We start from the raw sequence: 24,914 nt of genomic DNA, 5'->3' as shown, positions 1-24,914 counted from the left end.
TAATTAAGTCATTACAAGAATCTTGACGATGTCTGCGATTGAATTCTTTTCTGTATTGTAAGTAATAATCAACTGATACAGATTTTTTGCAGGAAGACAGTTCGACCTGCCGATGACACATAAAACATGATCTAATAAATATAAACATATTCTTCTCGTATGTCCTAAATTCACGTTTCAAATTTTGTTGAATTAATACACAAAAATCATATTGTATCTCAATTTATCTTTTCCAACTAGTATAATGATAAGTAAAGTGTTGATGATTATCCCTCAGGTACATTTCTATAATCTCGCAAATCTTGCGGTGTTCAGGAAAGTGCAAGTTTCTATGCGATTTTCAGAGCAGTAAGAGATCGAGAAACATCGATTATATACTGTTAAATTTATCACTTCTGTTGTCTTCTTGCAAACGTGGCAAAGGTTTGGATGAAAGAACTTATTGTAATATACCGGAATGCATAGTCCAGAATATGGAAGTAACGTCTTTCTTATGTCTATGTTAGTATCTAACTAACGACAAAATATCGTATCTGCAATATCAATTTAGAAATTATACACAGTAATCAATTTAGAAAACATACAGTCAATTTACAATCAATTTAGAAAATACGTAGTTCTCTTCCAAGTATTACTTGTCTGTTTTTGACTTACGGCTCTGAAGAGCTTCCGCCTCACTTACTCGAGCCATGGTCGAGTGAATTACTAATTCTTTAAAAATTAGACTTTTGGAACGGCTACGGTTGCTTTCTCTCAGCGTTCAGCGCTTTTCTCCAAGTGTTCATTGTGACGTTGATTGACCTTGAGTAGTAGACAGTTCTGCGGAATTTCGGCTTTAATTTCGATGTTCTATTCGAAGTAACTCAGTAAGTTCAAGAAGGATATTCACTTGCCTCCGAGAACAACGGAGGTCATTTTTATTTCGTACGCAGTACGAGTGTCGCTCGACTTCCGGGTAACCTTAGGCTGCAAGTAGTTATTAGGAGTCTTCTTACCCTCGCTTTGCTTTACTTTAAGTCGAACATTGCTTGTACATAAATACTAGCGTTACCATTTTGTGTGCTTTTTACAGTAATTTTTCCTCTTGAATCCTACGTTGTTATCTCTCATTCTTTCTGCGTTGCGCTCAACTTTGCGTTTTCTCTTTCCTTCCGCGTTGCGAATTATTTCTTTTATTGCGCTTCTTATCTTTTGCATTGTTCATCGTTGGTTTGGGGCTAGCCGTTTGGTTGACTCCTCCTGTTGCTACGCTCGTAGTTTTACTGCGGCTATGCTACAAGTTTTCGCGTTGTTGCTTTTTACGCTCTCGCAACCATTTGCTTCAGAGACTTTGCACTCGTGTTTACACCTCACACTATCCAACGAGGCCACCTAGAAGGTGGGCACCAGACGACAAAATCGAATTCGCTAAACGGGACGTCTAACTGCCGATTCATGCGTACGAACCGCCGCTTTTCATCTCAGACCGTCCGAAATACAAGTCGTCATTGACAAAAAATAGATTGTAAGAGTAACGGCGTTATAAGTAATATGTTATTTCTCAACTATGATAACCTTATGCAAAACTTACTGGTATAATAGTTTTCGTCCATAATCAAGTCAGAGGGCGTAGTAAGAGTTTTAAGTCCAAAGTCCGAAATTTTCAAAACGAAGCGGCTATCGATCAAGCAATTACACGAACGTAACTTTCCGTGGGCGGAAACTTCACTGGTATGAAGATAAGACATTCCCTATTAAAAGATAAAAATATTATTGATTTATAGGAAAATATTAGATTGTCCCAAAAGTTTTTTTCGTAATTCGTGAATTTGGTGTTGCTAGCCAGTAGGAGAGCAGACGTGCAGCCTGATTGCCTTTCTTTCGATATAACTTTGAATAAAACGTAATGTACCGCTCTTTCACAATAAATTCCTAATTTTTAATAGAAAACGGCGGAAACTTATTTGTACTCCTAATAGTACTAGACTTTTTTACTCTATTTGGTTACTCTATTTGATCTCAAGAATATATTGTTACGATAGTACCTTAACTTTTGTTAACTTATCGACTTTTGGAAATTTTAAAATCATTAAATTAACAAAAGTCAGGGCGCTACTGTAACAATATATTTTTAAGATCTAGAATAAAAAAGTCTAGTATTACTTTTTCTTCCGACAAACAGTTACCGAGATATCGTACTCTCTAAAAGTGAATCAGTGAAACTCACTGTCAACCAGTGATTATGTACTGATTGTCAGTGCTAAATATAATACTGAATTTTTCAGTGGTATACTGATGAAATTGGCGAACTGCTAGCAGATTTTTTACTGGGTGTGAAGTGTGAGTTTCCTATGAGCTGAAAGTGCATGCTTTCTACAATAGAGTGCAATGCTTTGGATCACATTTGCATTTGCGATTTGCTCTTCCAACGTCACGAAAATCTTCTTGAAAAGATTGGTCATTAAGGATGAAAGTAAGATTCTTTATGACAACGTAATTCCGACAATGGAACATAAATAATTCTAGTCCTATCAAGGGATTTTTACTTGTTGCCAGAGTTGATTTTTATCCGAAAGAGATTCTACTATACATCTGGTGGGATTGGAAGGGTGTTGTGTATTAGTTTGAGTTGCTTCCACTTAACCAGACTATTAACTCTGAGAAGTACTACTTCCAGCTCAGCAAACTTAAAGTGGCGATCGCCAGAAAACATTTAGAATTGACTAATAGGCGAGATATTGTCTCCCACTACGACAATGCCAAGCCGCACGTCTCTTTACCTATTCGGAATAAGTTGCTGGTATTTGATTGAGATATTCTACTCCATCTTTTTCTTATTTTCCGGATCTTGTTTATTCTGACTGCTACTTATCCTTCTTTTTTAATTCTTTTTGTCAAAAAAATGTAGATTTTTTAATGACATCAATTACCTCGATCAATATTTTGCCAATAAATTAAAGACATTTTTGAAAAATGGCATCATGAGACGAAGGGATGAAGGAGGTCAATATAGTAAAATGGCTCGCATATATTTCAATAAATTCTATCGTTTATGAAGTTTCAGATGCTTAATTTCTTTTAAAAAAAACGAAAAGGACTTTTAGGATAATTTAACAAATTGTTAAACGTGTTTAGATACTTAACAACAAATGTAACTCAAGGAATTTAACAACAAATATAAGTTCTGAATCTTTGTTCTACCTTGACGATATCGTGGATTAAGGACATTCGAAAATTCCAGTCTAGTTTGATAGCTTCATTTTCCAAGACATCCTTCAACGATCCACGAGGACAGTATTCCGTGAGAATCAAAACAGTCGGTGAAGGCGAACAAAGGCAGGCTCCAATAAACCTGATGTATATTTTTTAGAAGATTTAAAATAAAGAATACGTGAAGTTTGCGCTAGCGTGATTCTAGAAATGTTGTTTAGGAAATGTTTAGGCAAAATTTTTTAAAAAGAATTAATAAGTGTTTAGATGTGAGTGGTCAATAGTTTGAATATTTAATAAAGTAAAAAATATAAAAAACTATGAAATCTTTTTATTTAATTTATGGTTTTATCACTTTAGTTTGGATGCACTTTACTGTAAAGTTTGAATATTTATAACTTTTAATAGAAATATTTTTCAAAGAAATGTTCCAAATAAAGTTTACTTGTTTCTTCTCGTAGAATCCAAATGCATAACATTTTATAGAAGGCCATTTGAAATTACGAAGTTATCTCTCACCCCCTTCAGGGGAGAGCGGGGCGGACTTTTGTTTATATAGTTAAAACGACCTTTGGAATACATGAAACTTTGTCATAAACAATTTTTTGATGCGATAAATATTTTTAAAAATTTTTGGTTGTTACACTTTACATGGGCCACCTTGCATATTTGTTTCCTGGGCTTACTTATTCTGAAAGTCGAAATTTCATCCTTTAAAACGCGCCAAGATAATTATCCAAGCCAAGATGTGGTTTCTTAATGATTGAAATTTCTCAGACAGCACAAGGTCTCCTAGGAATGTCTTAAGAATATTTTTAGAACTTTGAGATGTTTTCAGAATATTTTCAGGATGTTCCTTGGATATTTATGCTGTTAGGGTTCAGTTAATCATTTAAATAATTAGATAATATTGTAATATTGAAATATATGAAATATAAATATCGTAATAATTAATAGCATATTTAATAATTAATTATTTATTAATTAATAGTAATTAATAATTAATAGCAAACCAACATGGTAGTTAATACGTCAATAGAGTTTCTCTATTACGAAATATTTCTTTAAGAAAGTTTCGTAAAATGTATGCTATCGGAAGATAAATACCTGACAGTATTCTCTGATGTGACATCCCTGACTTGCTTAATCTCCCAGAGTAATTTCTTTGTGATATCAACTACTTTTTTTTTCGTGATCTTTTTTATAGCTACTCTTTCACCTTTATAAATTCCAACTGTAGTGAAGACAGTTGTCGGAGGTAAAGATTCGCAACTAATTTGCGATCCACGTCGGATTCTTTGTTCCAATCCGAAATTCTGCAATTGTTATAATAATTTGTCATTTATCACAGCACATCATGGACATTACGTATACATGTACGAATATAATATATCGGCTGAATACAATACTTCGTGTCCAATTTCAATAGATGTTATTGGTGACCTAGGCACAACAGAAAATCATGATGAGAAAATGAGTTTTCCTCATCATTTTGATGTCATCATGATTTTTTGTTCTGCTTGGGGATATACAGTAGTCATACCCAGTCAGAACCATAACATTGATTCGACATTGATTTGACGTTGAAATGATCGATAAACCGTTGAATCAACGTTAATTCAACCCTCGTTGACGTCGAATCAACATTATGGTTCTGAGTGGAATACTGTTCAGTAAAGATTATTTTACATATTACTCAGCAAACATAATGTAACATGTAACATAACCTGTTAGATGTAATTTCTTACTGAACAATGTAACTGTTATATGACGTATTCGTTATATAATTCAGTGAGAACCACAATGTTGATTCGACATCGATAAACGTTGAAATAACGTTAATTCAATGGTTGATCGACCATTTCAACGTCGAATCAACGTTGAATCAACGTTATGGTTCTGACTGAGTAATAGTTACATTGTTGAATAGAAAATTACAACTAACAAGTATGTTAGTTGTTATATGTTACATTGTATTTGCTGGATATATATTTTTGGAAAGGTAATATTCTCAGTTGTCATATCAACATGGTATTAGTTTGCTTCGATTGCGTTTTATTTGTGAGAAGAATTATAGAATATTAGTGAAGTTCATTTTCGACATAGCTTTTGAATTTACGAAAAGTGTAAATTTAAGACTGTAGTAGAAAATATTCAGAAAATTTATCAGGATCATGTATCACCTATAAGAACTGTAAAAAATGGTTTTCAAAATTTCGACGTGGTAATTTCAATTTTAAAAGTAAGCCACGATCTGAACAGCTTTCAACTATTAACAACAATATTGTGAGTAATTTAATGTAATCCCAATAGAAGGAATCCCAATAGAAAAAATTGTAGAAGAGTCTATAGATCGACAGCATTTCTATATTTAAAAATATTGAATATAGTCGAAAACTCGATGTTTGGGCGTACCATATATTTTTATTCAAAAGAACAAAATTAACCGAGTTTCCGTAGCAGGTTCTTCGCACGGCCAATAAAAAAAAGGTCCGTTTTTGAATTGATTAGTGACAGGTGAGGTAAAATAGATCCTATATATCCATTTCTATATGCAAATCTTATATTAGGTCATTAAATATGAAATATCCGGTTTTGAATCAAAAGTTTGGTTTATTATATCTCAAACTAGAAATAGTACATTTAATTAAAGTATGCGCTTAAACTGTCGACACAGTTTTGCCATCTTAACGGTAGCTTATTTATGCCAGCAACGAAGAAGCTTGAAGAGTAGGTAGCAATGAAATGGCGGAAGGCGTTTCACACAGCTTGTTGAGAATTGAATATTTTTTCTTGCAAGAAATGGTCTAGTGCCTGGAAGAAATAGTAGTCAGTTGGTATAAGGTTTGGCGAATACGGTGGGTAATGGAAAGTTTTCAAGTCCAGCTCCTGTAGTTTGAGCAGAGTTGTTTGTGCAACATGTGGTCAAGCGTTGTCTTGCAAGAGGATTAGCTTGTCTCTATTGACTAATCTCGGCTGCTTAATTGCAAGCATCCTCAGCATTTCGTCCAGTTGGTTACAGTAGACATCCGCTGTAATCGACTGACCAGGTTTCATGAAGCTGTAATGGATAATACCACCATGTTGTAATGGATAATACGCTGGACCACCAAACAGACACCATTAGCTTTTTTTGTGAATATTCGGTTTCAGACTGTGTCTCGGCACTTTATCTAACCATTGAGTTGAACGCTTGCGATTGTCGAAAAGAATCCATTTTTCATCACATGTAATAATACGATGTAAAAATGGTTTGCCTTTATGTCGTGATAGTAAAGAAAGGCAAGCTTGGAGACGATTTCTCTTCTGACGCCCGTTTAATTCATGCGGAATCCATCTATCCAGCTTCTTTATCTTGTCAATATGTTTCAAATGATCCAATATTGTTAGAATAGTAACGTTAAACTTTGCTGCTAATTCACGCGTAGTGTGAGATGTATTCGCTTCCACTACAGCTTTCAGCTCATCATTATCCACCTTGGTCTCGGATTGTCCACGTGGACGTCATTTTCAATATTAAAATCACCAAAACGAAACTTCTTAAATCATCAGCGTATTGTGCATTCATTAGCCACATCTTCATCAAACACTTTGTTGATATTTCGAATTGTCTGCGCTGCATTGGTTCCACGATGGAACTCATATTTGAAAATAACACGAACTTTGGACTTATCCATGGTTACATAAAAATTATTACAATAAAGACAACTCGAAAGATAATCACAAATCAAAACAAGCGTCATCATCAAAAAGTAATGATGTAGCTTCACAACAAAAAAACCAAGAACTGTAAAAGTGAAATGTTAGAGATATCGACTGACGAACTTAGTATTTAGGAAAATCGGACATTTCATATTTAACGACATAATATATACAATAATGGTTAACATAAACGGACTTGAAGAAAAAAACAAATTCGGTCAGCTTGTATCAAGACCTTTGCATCTTCAGGTGATGTTTGTTTACTGGAATTGCAAAGATGTAATCTTTTTTAAATTGCTCTCTATTGATGAAACGATTAATTCCAATAAGTACTGTCAATAACTGGATAATTTAAAGGCAGAAATCCGTGAAGAACGTTTGATTTTAACTAATCAGGATGACGTTTTCACCGCAACAATACTGGACTTTACATTTCAATGCATACACAGCACAACCTAAAAGAGCTGGATTGGTATCTTTTATTGCATCCTTCATATTCGCCTGACATCGTAACATCAGACTATCATTTGTTCCATCACAAAACAGTTTGAATAGAAATAACTTTTCATCTTTCACAACTTTAAAAAATCATGATGTTCCTTAATAAGAAATCGCATACATTCTATGACCGATGATATTGGTATGTTGCCAGAATGTTGGAAAGAGATTATGGAAAATGATGGAAAATATTTGGTCAATTAGATAAAAATTTTTATATATTAAATTACCAAATGACTTATTGAAAAATGAGCACGAACTTTTGCACTTATTCAATACCGTTCACAGGTTCGGGAAATAATATGTCACTTGCACATTTTGTGTAATTATAACGAATATAATTTTTAATTTTGTAGTTAATTTGCATACATAAAATTGACTTGTATTAAATCATCAAGAGCGAATTGTAAAAAGATCTTCCAAATTTAAAAAGAGATGTAACAGAAATTGAAACGGCTCGTTGCTTCTCGGGAAATAATAATAAGAATATATATAGTAGATCCACCTCTTCCTATCCATCGATCACCATAAGTTTGATTGAGAAAATCACGACTAATACGGCTGAAATGAGGAGGAGTTCATGCATAAAGTAATGTTTTGTCTAATCATCAACGGAACATTTTCTAACAGAATAGGAAAATGGTTTTCTAAGAAATCTATGTATCTATCTATCACTGCTTGTATTCAGGCGAATGGCGAACATTTTCAACATTTATTGTAACTAACTCAAGGTCACATTAAACCAAATGTAAATAAGCCTAATTAAACGATTGTCGTCTACAATAATTAATCCTAAATTTTTCCTTGTGTAAGTAATACAGCTAACAGTATTTTCAACATAACTCCTGAAATAAGCATTTCCGCATCTACGTCCATATAACATGTTTTCATCCTTCAGATGTGAGGAATATCTCCTTAAATTTTTGACATATCTTTTTAGAACACCCTGTATACAGAGTGGTTCACCGAAAACGAAACAAGCGTACTTTTTGGTATTTAACCTAATTTTTCTCGAGAAATTTCTGGACACATCAACTTCCGTTGAAAAGGCTATAATAATTGGCTATTTCCGTTCACTAAATTTCAACTCTATAAGAGGAGCTTATTTTATCATAAAAATTTTAAATGGCACAGGATATCTATCAATATATCATTTGAAAATGCGATAAATTCGCTTTATAACGGTGTCTTACTTTTTGAATTCTGATCATTATTTTTCGAATAAACACGGTTTGGTGAGCCATCTTGTGTATATTCGATTTATATTCTTTCTTACAGTACTCTGCCTTAAAACTCTACCTTAAAATTAAGAAGAAAATACCGAGAAAAGTAACGATTTTAATCGTTACTTTTAAGGAATAGTAACGCGTTACTTTTTAAAATCAGTAACGAATTACTTTTAATCGAAATAAGGGTAATAGCAACACGTTACATAATTACTTTTAAAAAACAATTTGCCCAACCCTGCGAATAATAATGAGTATTTTTTAAGAAAAAAGAAAGATAACTTTTCCAACCTTGACTACTCACGTTTATGTCAGATATCGCTTGATGTAGATTTATTTTAGACGAGAACTGCTTGCCAACTTCGAGAAGCAATTCTTCAGGTTTTATACGCCAAGACATATTATTAAGATCGGCAGACAATCGCAAATGCCTATGTCAAAAGATTTTATTTTCTGTTCTAATTAATAATGTTAATTTCATGCTGCAGATGTAATCGACTTATGAAGCTGCTTAAAATTTCGGAAGGTATACCTGTATAAAAAACAAGCGGCCATAATCGCAATGAGGAAGAACACAGCGAGTGCCACGCTCGTGTAAGCTACAAACGTATAAGCTTCTGTCCCTGATGTGCAAGCAGGATCATTCCCTAAAAAACCGCATTTTGGAATATCCGGCGGAGGTCCTTCCTTCCCTCCCGGCCAATGAATATTTTTACCAGTTATAGGATTATATTCTCGATTTAATCCTAGATAATGAGCGACCACCTCGAATCTGTAAAATATATGCCGGTACTTTCCAATTAATTTTCGACATCGTTACGAATATTTTAGCAAGGTTGGAATAATTACCTATGAAAAATAACGTTACCGTTAGCGTTGCTCACTAACCATTGAGAAAAGTAACTCATTATAGTAGTCGTTACTCAAGAAATTGATTATTACAATTCCGTTATTTTTTTACCAAGTTTTGGATACTTTTTCTTTAAAATGCACATTTGTCTATTTTATATGTAAAGTATCTTACCTAAGATGTTATAAGTTATTTTGTGGAAAATATTAAAAATAATTAGATTTCTATAATTTTTTAATGTTTGTTGACTTTTTTTACATAGTAAAGAGAATACTGATATTGGACAATTGGGAGGAGAGAAAGATAAGGCTCCCTTAAATTTTTTTTAGTAGAATGGCGCAAATATGAATAATATATTGTATGTAATATATATTTATATGCAAATACATATAAATGTTTATTTTTGAATAGCTAGCTTAAATTCTGACAACATGTATCTGAAATCTTTCTGTATAGTTTGGAAATTATGAAAACTTAAATATTGAATTGAAAGAAACTAAGTTACATATTTAATAAATCATAAATTAGTTTAACAATTAATTACAAGTATTTACTGTCGAACATTTAGTAACTCTTTCCTTATTATTACATCGTAAAGCTCAGTATCAATGTTTGTATATTTACTAGTATAGCAAAAATAGGATACAAAAGAGAGACTGGTTTGTGAGATTTATGGAAAAAACAACGTAAATAAAGAACTCATATACAATGATTTTTATTTTTATATATATTTTTATGGTCATCTTCCTGAGTAACTTTTAAAAGATTTAAATCGTCGCTCATTGCTTATTATAAAGTTATTAAAAAAAAAAATTTTATGAATAGAAATTATTTTTCCGTTCAGTGTATATTAAAAAATATTAAACAATATATATGAGTGGGAGGAGGAGTCCCTCCCGAAAAAAACCCAACCTAATTTAACCTAACCCAACTTATATATTTTTGTATATGATTGGGCGTTGTCAAAAAAGCCCCTTTAAAACATTCAATCATATGCAAAGATGTATAAGTTAGAATAGGATAGAATAGGATTAAATTATTCTAGGTTCCTTCTCGTTCTCGTGGCGGTGGCTCCCGTTATTGGACGCGTCCCTACGTGGCGGATAGAGCAAGACCTATCAGATGTGATGGTTACCCGTTAAATAACTTTCTTTGCAGAGGAATAAACGGGCGCGGATCAATGACAGGATATCTGGAGAGGGATTTCTATAAAGAGCGCCATAATTCGAGGATGAATCTTTGTTCAGACGTGTCAGTGTCGTCTTAAAAATATTCTAACTCGAAGTCTATTATCTTTGGCTGAGTCTATCATTCTTGGATGTCGTCGACCTAAGAGAAGAAAAACTCCGACAGAAAACCAACAGAAAGAGACAGAAAACCTCTCTAAAAATCACAACTCATGGAGGTACATGGCGAATAAGAAAATAGACTTACTTACTTATAAAAGGATCGGACCTCCAGGGCCGGCGAGATGGTGGTATGATCCCTGTTGCTGTCTTGTCATCATGCGTAGAACTGGTGGAGGTATTGTCGGCGAGCATTTAAACCGATAAAATTATTGCCATATACGGACATCATAGGTTGAGTGCACCAAATTAGCCCGTCAAGAAAACTTTATCTCGACCTATATATTGTTCGACAGTCATTTGTGAAGCCATTTGGTCCATCCAACATCAAGAAACTTATGAAGGACAATATGTTGGAGAGAACTGGCGGGGATGAACTCGATTCCCGCATAACCATGGAGGAGATACGACAATAGGACCTCGAATTAGATTATAGAATATAGAATAGGCCATTTCTTGTGCAAGGTACGAAAGGCCGGAGTCAGGACCTAGGCGCAGTTAACGGAGAGGATAAAGAGTACTCCGTTATTGGCGGAATCTGTCGAAATGTCCCTGAATGGAGGTCGAAAGACTTCAAACCCCGGAGGAAACAACATGGAAGAAAACTTGCTCCATCCTCTTTTCGCCTTCCGTCTGCGGAAAGTAATGAGGGACAGTTTTTTTGCCTTCAAGGGATCCAGGAGAGCTCGCCGAGCTATTAAATCGGATAGCTCATTGGACGAGACTGTATCGGCGTCTGTGTCTAGTCGTAAACTTCGCTCCAGGGACGAAAAAAGGTACTTTCTCAACGGGGGGATCCACCTAGAATCCGGGGAGCGGATGCCTCAAACTGGCAAGTTCTGAAGATTCACAAAGAGGAGAAAGAAGCGGAATTCTCAAGCGCTAGTACCAGGTGATTCTAGGAAAAGAGAAGATAATATCATCATCCGAGAAGATAATAGGAATAAAGAAACGCCGGAACATATGCTGGTGGACCTAGCATCGAAGAGTGAGATAGGCTTAGCCCTTATCAAAGTGGCGATTGCTGCATTGGGGATTGCAACTCATGCATAGTTGGAGAAGCTGGAAGACTCGAGGTCCTGTAGCTCCAACTTGCAGGATCGGGTAAATGGTTAAAAATTATGAATTGATTCCGAAAGACATCGACATTCACAACAAAACGCAACATTTAAGGTCATAAAGTTCTTCTTCTGTGTATTTAGCGAGACCAAGGAGTGCTTTATTATCTTTATTATACTTATTTATCATGAGCTATTACCATCGGAGCAGACAATCACAGAAGATCGATACAACCAACAATTATGGCGTTTAAATCAAGCCGTAAAGAAAAAATGCCTTTAAATAGGTGTGAATCAATGCAAAATCATTCTGCCTGACAACATACCAGGCCGCATGTTCTTGTTGCAACTAAAGAGACGTTGTTCGAGTAAAATTGGGAAACCTTATTGCATCTAACTTATTCTCCAGATATCATTTCATTTGATTTGCATCTATTTAGATTGATGCAGCACGGTCTGTCTGATATACGATTCCATAATACTGAGGAAATAGAAAAATGTGTTTATGAATGGATTTCTTCAATAGATGAATTATTTTATTTGCGCAAAATTGAACTATTACCCGAAAGATGGCAAAAGATTATTGATACTAACGGCTAATACTTTGATTAAAATTTATATTATTTCTGTGTTATTAATAAACAAAAATGACTTTAATATCATACAAACTTTTGCAAACTCTTAATATTTCTTGAGATTATGTTGTATTATTCTGCGATGTTGCGTTGCGTTTCATAAACATAGATGACAGTTTTAAAACCGTAATTGAATGAAAAAATATTTATGTTTATAATTTATATTAGAAATGAATAAAACTTAAGGCGTTGAATTAATTTACAAGCCTAATAAAGTTGACAAAACTTATAATTAAATTTTTTCGACTCTTTAAATTATATAATTTTCAGACTATAAAAGATAAATAAATATTTAAGATACATGTTGAGATTCGAATAAATATGTTGCTTTCCGATCTTATTTTAGCTTTTTTAGTAATTTTAATTTTTATATAAGCGTCTTGGTTTAATCTCAAATAAAACTATAGCGTCAAGTGTTTTGGCGAATAATTTCAGATTGCCGATAAGATCATAAGTGAATGAATCATTCGAATTTTTAATTACCTTCCAGTAATAGGATCCAAATCCAGAATACTATAATCCGCATCACGATCTCCATTGTCGTCTATTCTGACATGGCCCGTAATACCATTGAAATTTCGGTCCCACATTCTTCTGGTTATAGATATGCCATCCGTGATATCGCCATCTTCAGCCAGAGTTTCGTTCAATGCCATTCCTAATAAGTAAACGCCGTCATAAAACGCACCGATGAAGAAATTTACCTGCGCAATGAAAACAAGAGGTTAAGAGAGAAATCCAACGTGTGACTTGAAGAACTAATAAATCGTAATTTCTCGAATAAAATAACTGTACTCTAATTATATTTTACCTTAAAAAAAGAAAGTAATGAAATATTTCTGAATAAAAAAGTAATATAATATGCATTTGAGATGTATCGAGGTGTTATGTAAGTATGCAGATTTTGGTCTCATTTTTTCTGAAATGTCTAATTAGTTCTTATATATTTGATATTAATGTAAACATGAGACATGATGACAATTTGTCAATTTGTATATTAAGAGGTTTAATATGAATGCTACTAATATCAAAATCTAAACATCTTACCTCTTCACCTTCGGAAAAAGTATAATTATAGTCGGATTGTGCACGTTGCCTAACACTATCAGCGAAATCTTGGAATCGTGGACTAGTTGGTTGAAGAAGAGATACCCTTAACAAAGCTTCGTAAGCCTTTCTAGCAGCGGTATCGTTCTCATCTCCCATTTCCCAGCCGTGATCTCCCCAATAAGAGCCCTTAAAATTATTCTTTATATTCGCTTTGTTTTATTGCAGTTTTGTCGCCTCAACGCCTTAAGATAAAAAATGATCTACGATAGATTAGCTGCCATGTTAACGAACACTATTTTATAGAATTTCTGTTTTTTATGGCGCCTTACTTGAAATATCTCAACGTCGAGGAAAGCCCAATCCCCTCTTGTCATTCCTAATTCGTGTGCGGCCAACATGAACTTTCTGACTAGCATTCCGCGGACGCTCAGTATTAGAACTGTTAAAAATTCCCAATAGTCGTTAAATCCATAATTTAGATTTATAATATCACTCGTTGTTACGAATTTTATATACAAAAAGAATTTTATAAAGATTATAAAATATAATAGAATTTTTGTGACTGAAAAACATATAATGAATATTCCGTCTTAACTTATTCTTTAGTTTTATATGTTTTATACAGGCTAATCCGGAACAATTTCTTGTCCATTAATGTACCATATTTTTGAATAAATTCTAAGATTATTTGTCCTCTTACAAAATATTATCCAATATTTAGTTAATGAATTATTAAACTAAATAATTCGTCTACGGGTCGGGAACAGAAGGCAGTCAGAGATGGAATAATTGACCGTTCGTGAGCACGCCGCTGACGTTGGGCGTTTAGTGCGATATGATGATCGATGTATGTGATAACATACACTTTATTTTTAAAACTTAAAAATTTTAATAATCGCGGGTGTAATAGCAAATATAGTATTGTAAATTACTAGGATACAATATTATAACGTAAAATTTGAGAGTAAAATATTCGATATTATGCGAACAAAACCGATTGGTGAGATACGTGAACGAGACCAACTGGAAAATTGTAAAACTAGCTACGAATCACCGACTTATTGTAAAACGTGAACAAATGTCGCGTTTTTAATCTCTGTCCTTTTTAATCTTACCTGTCACAAGGAGAAAAGAATGTCCATAACTCATGGTCAAATCGTGCGCAAAATTAAAATTAAAACTTGTTTATCTTATAAGAACGAAGGTGCACTAATAAATGATAAAAACTGTTAATATCAAGATAAGCAATCTTACAACTCATTATAAAAGAATATACATTCGTAGATTTATTTAAAAATAAGAATATCTTATGCTTTCTAAACATAATTAATATTTCGTTCCTCTCGTTTGTATTTTTATAGTTTATTTTGCAATTGAAAAAAGCTCACGTAATATCGAATGTTTTACTCTCAAACGTTACGTTGTAATATTGTACTAATATTACAACGTAACGTTTGAGTTACTAATATCCTACTAATTTATAATACTACATTTGCTACTAATAATACTACACCCACGATTATTAAAATTTTTAAGTTTTAAGAATCACATCGCACAAGCGCCTAACGTCAGCGCCTACACACTATAAAAAATATATTATTGCGTGAACCAAAATTTTGTTGTAACAACAAAATAATTTGGTTAAAATATGCCCAACAAAACTGTTTAGTTCCTGCAAACAAATATTTTGTTTGATTACAGTTTGTTCGTATAACGTAATATTTTTGTTATAGCAACCAAAAAGCTTTAACTAAATGAATTTTGTTAAAAATATTATAATAATATCCTTATATAACAACATAATTTTTTCTTAATATATAAAATTTAAATTTTAGTGCACAGAAAGACAAAATAGTATCCATTGGATATTATTTTAGTTTATATAAAATAATATTTCGTTATTACGTAATTTTTATGGATGAAATTACTAAAATGCTTAATTTTTATATATAAAGTCTAAGAACTCACCATCACAGAATCACAGATTACAGAAATCATTTGGTTCAGAGAACAAAGTTTAGTTGAGACAACTAAGTATATTTTATTATATGAAACAAGATATTTGGTTGCTATTAAAAAATGCTTCAACTATTAACAGTTTTCAACTATTAACAATAAACAGTTTTGTTAGAGATACTAAATTTTTTTTCCTAGTGCACGGTGCGCGCGCGAACGATCGATTGTTCTGTCCCTCTCTGCCTTCTATACTTGGCTTGTAATAGATGAACTATCTTAATAACTCAGTAACTAAGCATCAGATAACATTTTGCAAGAGGAAAAATAGTCTCAGAATTTGTTTAAGAATATATATAGTATATTAAAAACAAGAAATTGTTTCGGATGAACCTGTTATGCCCTGTTATATTTTAGAACTAATCTAAATCTATTAAATAAATTTACTGTGTCTTTATCAAGATAAATTCTATTGATAGCCTATTTCCGCGCAATTAGGAAATATGTTAAAATTGAGAAAAATTTATATTTGTTTATATTAAGAAAGCCAAATACGTATAATATTCTCCCCACATATAGAAAGAGAAAAAAATTATGTCCGCAGAATATTCCAAAATATTCTTACTTTAATTACAGTTTTAATAGATTTGTCTATTTATAATTTTCAATAAATTTAATATCGATTTTTCGATAGAAAACGTATCTTCAGGCATTCAATGAATATAATACAAATATGATTAGCTATTACTTACTTCTAGCATACATACTCGCATCGCGCAGATAAAAGTGATACGGCTCGTCTTCGGAGTTCCCGTCCAATTCTCTTACGAACTTCAAGAGTCCGTCTTTTCGTAGACCATATTCCAGATTTTTACCTACAGTTAGCGAGAACAAATCCGATCTGTCCAGTATCAGTGCAACATGCGACCATCCAAACTCTTTAAACACGCTAGAGAAAACAAGTCGCAATCGACACTGGCAGTATGACATTCTCGTTAAAGTGGGATACTTGCTTTTATCTTTGAAGATTCCCTTTGAAAAAAAGTAAAGATATATTTAGTAAAAATGTGTTGCGAATAACTGACAGAATAGAAATTATCACAGGATACATCGCGATATATCAAGATTATATACGTTACTTGTAACATTTATTTTATAATTATAAAATATATTTATAATTACTTGTACTTATAACACGATTACCGTTATAAGTTATTTTTTTAGTAATATCTGAACTACAGAATTGTTTTTCTCATTAGTGATAATAATATAATTACATTTTTTTTTATATAATTGTGATACAAAATATTCAGTAATTCGTGTCTATTGTATACATAGCTATTTTTTAATAAAAATTTGACATTGTTAAGAAAAATGTTAAGGCATCAATAATTTTCGAGATACAAACAATCGAAGAAACAGTGTTTTTTGCGAGCTGAAATTTAGACATTAAAATTGATAATAAAATTTTCTTCGATCAATTTCAAATTTTATTTTAATATAATTTTAATTTGAGGCTTATTTTTAAAGATGTATTATGTTCAAAATTGAAAAGCTATAAATAGTAATTTTCCTTGGTATTTCTATTAAGGAAAATTTATCAAAACTTCATTTATGAGGAATTGTGTAAATAATGGGTTTGAATTATAGAACACTATACAAAGTAACATATTTTAATGTACCACTTCCAAAAACTTTTTTATCTTTGATTGTAGAAAAAAATACTTCAGACAAAAGTTGTTTGGTGTGAAGGGGGACACATGATCATGACATAAGTCGTATCACAGGTGTCATCGTTTCCAAGAAAATTTGAAAGTGACTAATTTCTTAAATGGAACTTGAATTTTTTTTCAGATAAAAGTTGTAGATCTTGTCGAGACATTTAAAAACACTACCCATAATTGTCTTTTGCATAAGCCATTCCAGAGCTATGAAACTTCAAAGTTTACAAAGCCTAGACTGACTCCACCTGTATTGTTCGTGCAAAAAAATTTAATGGTTGTGCTAAACTCTTACTACTCTAAATTTTCTACATTCAAAAATAAAAAAGTTTTTGGGAGTGGTATATTAAAATAGGTCACCCTGTATATTATGATATATTACAAACACACACACATATACGTTTATATGAATGTGATTATTTTCTTCGTTATTTTGCATGTTTAGAATATATCTACATGTAACGGGCAAAAGTGAGTCGTTGAAAGAAATCTTCCAAACTTGTAAGGAAACTGTCGAGACTGTCCCTCACCGATTTTAATGGGCGTTATTATAGAGAATCGAAAAATAAGAGACACATATTTTTTATATGGACATATTATGTCATTAGGATTATTTTGTTTTCATATAGTATAAGAAAATATATACAAAAGGCAATTATTGATTATAATGCAACTGGAGAGGAATAATGCAACATTTACATACATCACACGGTACCTATAGTACAATATTATCATCTAATTTTCTCAAAAATTGAATCGTGAAAATATACTATTATTATATTGAAAATATACTATTATTATTATATTATACAATACATAGATGGATTCGGCATGCAATGCTCTTTAATTTTTGTTCTTACACAATTTTTAAATTTTGCAAAATTATTGTGGGTAGGAATAGGGATACATTAACAAATTATCGAAAAATATGATAATATTTTTATAAAGAGTATAAAAAAGTATACAATATTTGTATAAGACATTTTTCACACACCTCTTAGTTTCGAAGATATTCGTTAAAAATGAAAAACTATTTTTTTTCGAGAGGTTGTTCCTCATCTCTAAACCTTGATAAAAGTCCATATAAAAAAATATGAATTTCTTATTTTTCAATTCTCTAAAACATCAAAATCGATGAGGGATAATTTCGACAGTTTCCTTCTTAATAAATAAAGTAATAAAAATTGTAACGTCTTGTTATTTTAATAACAATAGCGAATTACTTTTTTTAAATTAATAATAGTAACAGTAACGTATCACTTTTGAAAGATAACATTTCTAGTAAAAAATTCCGAGCTTGATAAGTTATGCTAAAAGAGAAATAGAATAATATTATATGATTATCTTTTTTTGTATCTTTAGTTTATTTTTTTAGTATAATTAATATTCTTCTATTGTAACTTGATGCAATTAGCACATAACTAATTAAGATATTTTAATAACGCGCATCTTAAAAAAAAACTTTTGGTCAAATAATAAAATAAATAATAATAATAAATATATATAACGTCCCAGAACAATTTTTACAGGACTCATGGAAACATAAACCGGATTGAGATAAACATAAAAGTTCCATACCGTTTTGCGATATTCACGATAATTATCGAGTTGTCAATTACAGAAATCTGACGAGTGAGCGCGCGTCAAGATAGATGATTGAAGAAGCATGGCAGTCTGTCGGGCCATAACGCGACCCAGTTGATTTAGCAATTGTTGACGTCATATACCGAGACGTAGGTGCGGAGAGATAAAACCCGAATAGTGATTCGTCGTGCATCAACATATGATTCCCCTCGCCGTGCATCAACAACAGTTGCTGGATTGATTAGATCGCACTGCGGCTAGGATTGCTAGATGCGAAATGGCTATTTCCGGGATATTTTTAAGCGACGGTTGAAAAATAGGTTGTTAGAGAATTTTAGTTAAATTTGAAAGATAGAAGGGTAAGATAGCTAAGAGATGCTGTGCACTCGCAACAAATAAATGCGTGAATTAGGTACCAGCAGAGAATAATTTGGACATAAACAGTGCGATTGTATTTTTTACCACGTGAATGGCTTAGTTGACATAAATATTTTTAGGTGGCATGTCGAACAATTCGACCATCGACCCTATAAGTCACGGTACCAAATTTCTCTCTGGTACCAGTTAGAAACACGAATGTTATAATTATGATTTTTATTGAAATTCTGATTTTTCCGGACAGAAAACTTAAATTCCTGAACAGGGGACAAGCTTAAGAATTCCGAGACATTCCCGGAAATCCCGGGCCAAGCGACTATAACGCTTTTCCAATCATCCATGTCAGCATGTGCCCATTCCTCAGATTTCTATTATTATTAATTATTCTGTTATAATAATTTGATAATGATCATAAATATTTCCAAACGGTATGGGACTTTTATGTTTGTTTTAATTCGCTCTGTCTCCACAAGCTCTGTAAAAATTCTTCTGGGACGTCTTGTATAATAATAAAATTGCTTTTAGAAATGTTCGATGCACACGTAAAATTCGAACAAAACAAAGATTTGTATGATAACTAAATTATGTATAGTTTACCGAAGTTTCGTTCTTCCATTTGTGAATCCTTCCAAGAATACCAGATGTGACCGACAGCTCACCTTCTGAGGGAGGCTTGATTTGTGAAAAAATAACAATTACACTTCACATAATTAAATATTGACAACATGATAACGATTCATCTTAAAATAACAGTATGTTCCATTGTTTTTATGTTTTATTGTTTTCATGTTTTATATTTTACGTAAAATTAATTTATTTTAATAATTAATTCACTATTTATATATAAAAGGTATTCGGGATTTTTGAATGTTTGGAAATGAAAAATTGTAAAGATTAATCAGGTTAAAATGAAAAGAAAAGTCAAGTGCCATTTTGAAAAGTCCATATGTCGAAAAGTAGCATTAATACATTAGGAGGTTGCATTAATTCGTGCCGCTGGGGACAGATGGTTCCGGATGTTGTAAACAACATCCAATCAACAAAGGTCGTTTTTGTGTACAGAATAAAGTGATAAAAAGTTAAGCGAATATAGAATGCAATAAAGTGTTTCTCTGACATGTGCTTCTTCTTTCCTTTGATTTGAAAAAAAGTGCGGCTGAAGCTTATCAATTGCTTTTGGACACTTATAGCGAAGTGCTTCTTCGAAAAGAACGTGTAGAAAATGGATGCAACCTTTCAAAAAAAGTGACATTGAAGTTTAAGACAAGAAATACTCAGGGAAGTCGAAAAAATTTAACGACGAACTGCAGGAGTTATTGGATGAAAATCCAACACAGATGCTGAAAAAATTATCAGCAGCCCTTGAAGTCGAAATCAATCATTTCGAAGTGGCTACATGTCCTAGAAAAAATCCACAAGGAAAGAAAATGAGTACCTCATCAATTATCAGAAAGTTCAAAATTGAATCGCTTGAATATTTGCATTTTCTTGCTTGCTAAACATAGGAAGAGCTTTTTGTGGTATATCGTGACTAAGGACGAAAAGTGGAAACTACGAAAAACTGATACTACGAAAATCCGAAACAGAGGAAGTTGTGGCTCGACATCAAAGCGGAATATTCACGGAAAGAAGATAATGCTATGCATTTAGTGGGCTATGGAAGGCGTAGTGTATTATGAGCTTCTGAATTTCAGTGAAGCGGTTAATATCACACTTTATCAATGCCAACTGGAGCGATTGAACGATGAATTGATGTAAAATGATTGTCAGTAGCCAATAACAGGCGGAAAGTGATCCTCCAACAACGCTAGATCGCAGGTGGCAAGAACGGTTAAAGAAACACTGATGGGCCTGGAATGGGAAGTTCTCTCGTACCTAGCATATTTTCCCGATCTTGCTCCTTTCGATTTTTACATGTCCTGCTCCATGAACACGCCTTGGAAGACACATACTTCACCAATTTCGAAGAACTCCGAAAATAGGTCGATGATTAGATTACTTCAAAAGACAGGTTTTTCTTTTGACGAGGAAACCAGCTTTTACCAGAAAATTGGCAAAAAGTAGTCGAAAGCAATGGCAATTACTTTGATTGATATCCGATTGTAACATATTATGAAAATAATAAATATTACAAGTAAAAAGCAGCATGAATTAATGCAACTCCCTAATATATGGTTGGAGAATATATTAGGAGATTGCATTGAAAGCCGCTGTTTTTTGTGTTTTTTGAATATTTATTTTAATAACAAAATGTGTGAATACATCAATCAAAGTATTTGCCTTCGGAAGTTATGACTTTTTCCCACTTTTCTGGCAGAAGTTGAATTCCGTGACGAAAGAATGGTCTGTCTTTTGAGCCAATTTAATCAGCAACCCAATTTTCAACCTCTCCATAATTGTATAGAAATGTGTATTTTTCAAAGCATATATCGATCGGAACAAATGGTAATCGAGGTCCAGAGAATACGCTGGATGCAGGAGAACTTTCCATTCGAGCTCCATCAATGTTCGTTTCACGGCTATAGCGACATGGGGCCAAGCGTTGTTATGGAGAAGAATCATTTTTCGGCGATTTGATGGTCATTTTTGCAACAAATTAAATCATTCAAACGCTCTAATTGTTGTCAATAACGTTTAGTGATGACTATTTCGTGACTATTTTGGTGACTAATTCGGTTTTAACAACTCATAATACACGATATCCCTCCATATCCCATCAAAGAGAAAACATTGTTTTGTGACAGTGGATGTTTCGCTTTGGTGTCGACGTTGATGGTTGGCCAAGATCAACCTATGATTTCTTGCGTTTCGGGTTGTCGAAATAAATCCATTTTTCATCGCCGGTTACGATATATTACAAGAAACTTTTCTTTTGATGCCGTGCAAATAAAGAAATCGAGATGTTTAACAATAGCATTTTCGGTCAATTTATGTGACAACCATCTCCTATTTTTCTGGATCTTTTCCATGGTAAACTGAAAATTGAAATAATTGAAAAGTGAAATAATTGATTCATCGACTTCGAGCTATTGAGCCAATTCTTTAAATGTTTGAGCAGAGTTTTCTTCCAATAGAGTTCTTGCAGTTGTTCTTCTTTGAACTTTTTCGATTGACCTGGTCGTTGTTTGTCGTGAACGTCACAATTACCACTTTTGAATCGTCGAAACCAATCCCTGCTTTTCAAAATGATTCTTGTTGATCATCATGGAACGGTAGATCGAAAAACCTCGTTAAAGAAATATATATTTTTAGTTGTAGACGTTTTTTCCAAATTTGTGCGACTATATACTGCTAAAACAACTAATATTAAAGAAATAATCGGATGCTTGACGCAATACTTTCAGTGCTATAGAACACCAAGAGTTCTAGTTTCAGATCGAGGAAGTTCCTTTACTTCTACCGAGTTTGTCGAATTTTTAAATAAATATGGCATTCGATATGTAAAAACAGCTATCAGATCGCCACAGACCAACTGTCAGACTGCACGCATTAACTGTATTATAACACCGATGTCGGCTAAATTGACAAATAACGACAATGGTCAGCTATGGTACTAATTTTTAGATCGAATAGAATATTTTATTAACAATACAATAAACAGGTCTATTGGAAAGTTAGTCTTTGGTTTTGATTAACGCGCTCCATATCCCGATCTTATTATAAATCATGTAGATGATTTAAGTTCTCTTCAAGATTTGAAAACTACTCGAAACGAGGCAATTAATTTTTTTGCGAGGCAATTATTTTGCAATTTCAATCTCAACAGAAACAAATATACAATAAGAAACATATTTCACTAAAAAAATATTATGTGGGTGATATGGTATCTTTTAACGTTATCTAGGGAGAAGAGAATGTTGTCAGCGTGGAGCGTCAGGTAGCTCAATGGTTTAAAGCAGTCGCCCGGCAAGCGAAAGACCCGGGTACGATTCCCGATCTAGCGATTAACCGCGCTCTCGATATTTTTCTCTCTTCGGAATGAAAATAAAATGCAGGTCTCGAACGCACGGACGTCCCGTCGCCACCTAATACGCCCTCCTTTCATGGTCGTGCGATATGGTCATGGTCCGAGATTTTGAAGTATGCTGGCTGTCTGTAAGAGATTGCTGCTATGTCTATAAGAGAGTGATACTTCTCTTCAAAGGTCTATATGAAGTAATTAAAACGCTTACAAATGACTGGTACATAGTATCTGATTTGATGGATTTCAAAATATACAGCGATCCTATGTCGGAAGTCGGAACATGAGAACATAAGCTAACAATATGTGTCATTGGATCAAATCCTAAACAGATATAAGCATACTAAAAAGGGGTCATCGAATTCATCTATGTCTCGAATTAATTCCGTTTAGTTTATTATTGTTTCTGTTATATTGCAAGCCGATCTACTTCACTTTATACTAATCTTTGCGTTTTCAAGCTATTTACTAAGGCGTTCGATATTATAAATTATATGTTCCCTGCATTCCGTTTCATTTATTTATGATATTAGTTATTTAGCACGATATCTCTATCGTTTGGAGACCAAACTTATATGTCAAAACGGTCGAATTATAGTATGTTTAGTTTTTTGCTACCTTGAAGTTCACGCGCTTGACTCAGGACGATGCTGACAGAAATCCAAACAGAATGTGGCGGATAAGAATAATAAAGGAGAAAATACATTAAGTTCACACAGTGGATTAGTGTGAATCTTTATTAGTAGGCAGGCTTGTGAGATACAAGTCGTAATGAAAGAAAGCGCCTCCTTCCCACAATACAGCTAACCGTTTTTTTTTCCGTGTAAATAGCGTATTAAATGAATTATTTTAACAAATAAGTTGAAATTTTCTTAATGAAGCTGTATGATACATTTTCAAAAAACAATACGTTATTCATAATATTTTAATAATATATATTATTTGTTTTCTTTATGTCAATAATATCATCATGTTATATGTGATGACTGCATTATAATCTTTATAACGTATTTGAATACATGAGTGCACATGCGCGCAGCTAAGATTCATTAAATTGATTATGTAAATCTTTATTTTTTTACTATTTTTTTTTAAATTATCACGGTACTGAATATACTAGAATATTGATGAAAGAAACTTTTGAAAAGCATGCGCGTAATGCGACGGAACGAATTCTTTAAGCCAAATCTTATTTAATATGCAAAAATCTATTGCTAAATCTTATCCGAAGCCTAGTTTTTGTTATAAAGATAAACAGTTTGCTTGTTGTGGATTGAGTATAAGAAGTAGACAGAGACAGCATAACTCACCATTAGACATAGACGTTTAGGTTGAGGCTTAATACGATGAGCTTATCAATGCACATAATAACATTGTATATAATATTTTCATAACTCCCGTTAATCATCGCATCGAGTGCCGCGAAGGCGATCTGTGTGAAGCCGAGAAAGCCGTTTCTTTCCTTTACAAACGCGTATGATTATCCAGTAAAATGCAACATTTGACTACTTTGTTACTCGGCATGAACATGAATTAATGTGGTCGCCAAGCAGCAAGGATTAATACGAACATAATAAGCAAATGAAGCGTTTCAAATTAATTATTATATTAATTATTATAAAATAATTATTATAAAATAATTATATAAAATTTGACGAAAGTAAATAAATTATAATTAAGTCAAAACAAAGTATTTTAATGTTTGACGATAAAATATTTGATTGTGCGAGCCTTCCGAAGTTGAAAAATAAACTTTAAAGATA

The 24,914-nt window shown here is 32.8% G+C and overlaps 1 protein-coding gene across 1 annotated transcript in view; it reads right to left on the bottom strand.

Moving 5' to 3' along the window:
* Window positions 1-19,831, bottom strand: part of LOC105184577 (atrial natriuretic peptide receptor 1) — a 30,721-nt gene extending 10,890 nt beyond the window's left edge. The window contains exons 1-10 of the mRNA XM_025297616.1: window positions 19,788-19,831; window positions 16,260-16,539; window positions 13,884-13,993; window positions 13,552-13,740; window positions 12,988-13,208; window positions 9,148-9,387; window positions 8,920-9,046; window positions 4,297-4,505; window positions 3,181-3,331; window positions 1,571-1,730 (exon numbers count right to left, since the gene is read on the bottom strand). Of these exons, the coding sequence (XP_025153401.1) occupies window positions 1,571-1,730; window positions 3,181-3,331; window positions 4,297-4,505; window positions 8,920-9,046; window positions 9,148-9,387; window positions 12,988-13,208; window positions 13,552-13,740; window positions 13,884-13,993; window positions 16,260-16,497 (1,645 nt within the window). The 5' untranslated portion in view covers window positions 16,498-16,539; window positions 19,788-19,831. The remainder of the gene's footprint in view (window positions 1-1,570; window positions 1,731-3,180; window positions 3,332-4,296; window positions 4,506-8,919; window positions 9,047-9,147; window positions 9,388-12,987; window positions 13,209-13,551; window positions 13,741-13,883; window positions 13,994-16,259; window positions 16,540-19,787) is intronic.
* Window positions 19,832-24,914: the final 5,083 nt, after the last annotated feature.

Source organism: Harpegnathos saltator, unplaced genomic scaffold (assembly GCF_003227715.2).
Source record: "Harpegnathos saltator strain DR-91 unplaced genomic scaffold, Hsal_v8.6 scaffold182, whole genome shotgun sequence".
Taxonomy (NCBI): domain Eukaryota; kingdom Metazoa; phylum Arthropoda; class Insecta; order Hymenoptera; family Formicidae; genus Harpegnathos; species Harpegnathos saltator.
The sequence above is the reverse complement of the archived record's forward strand: the minus strand, read 5'-3'. Positions and strand labels throughout refer to the sequence as shown.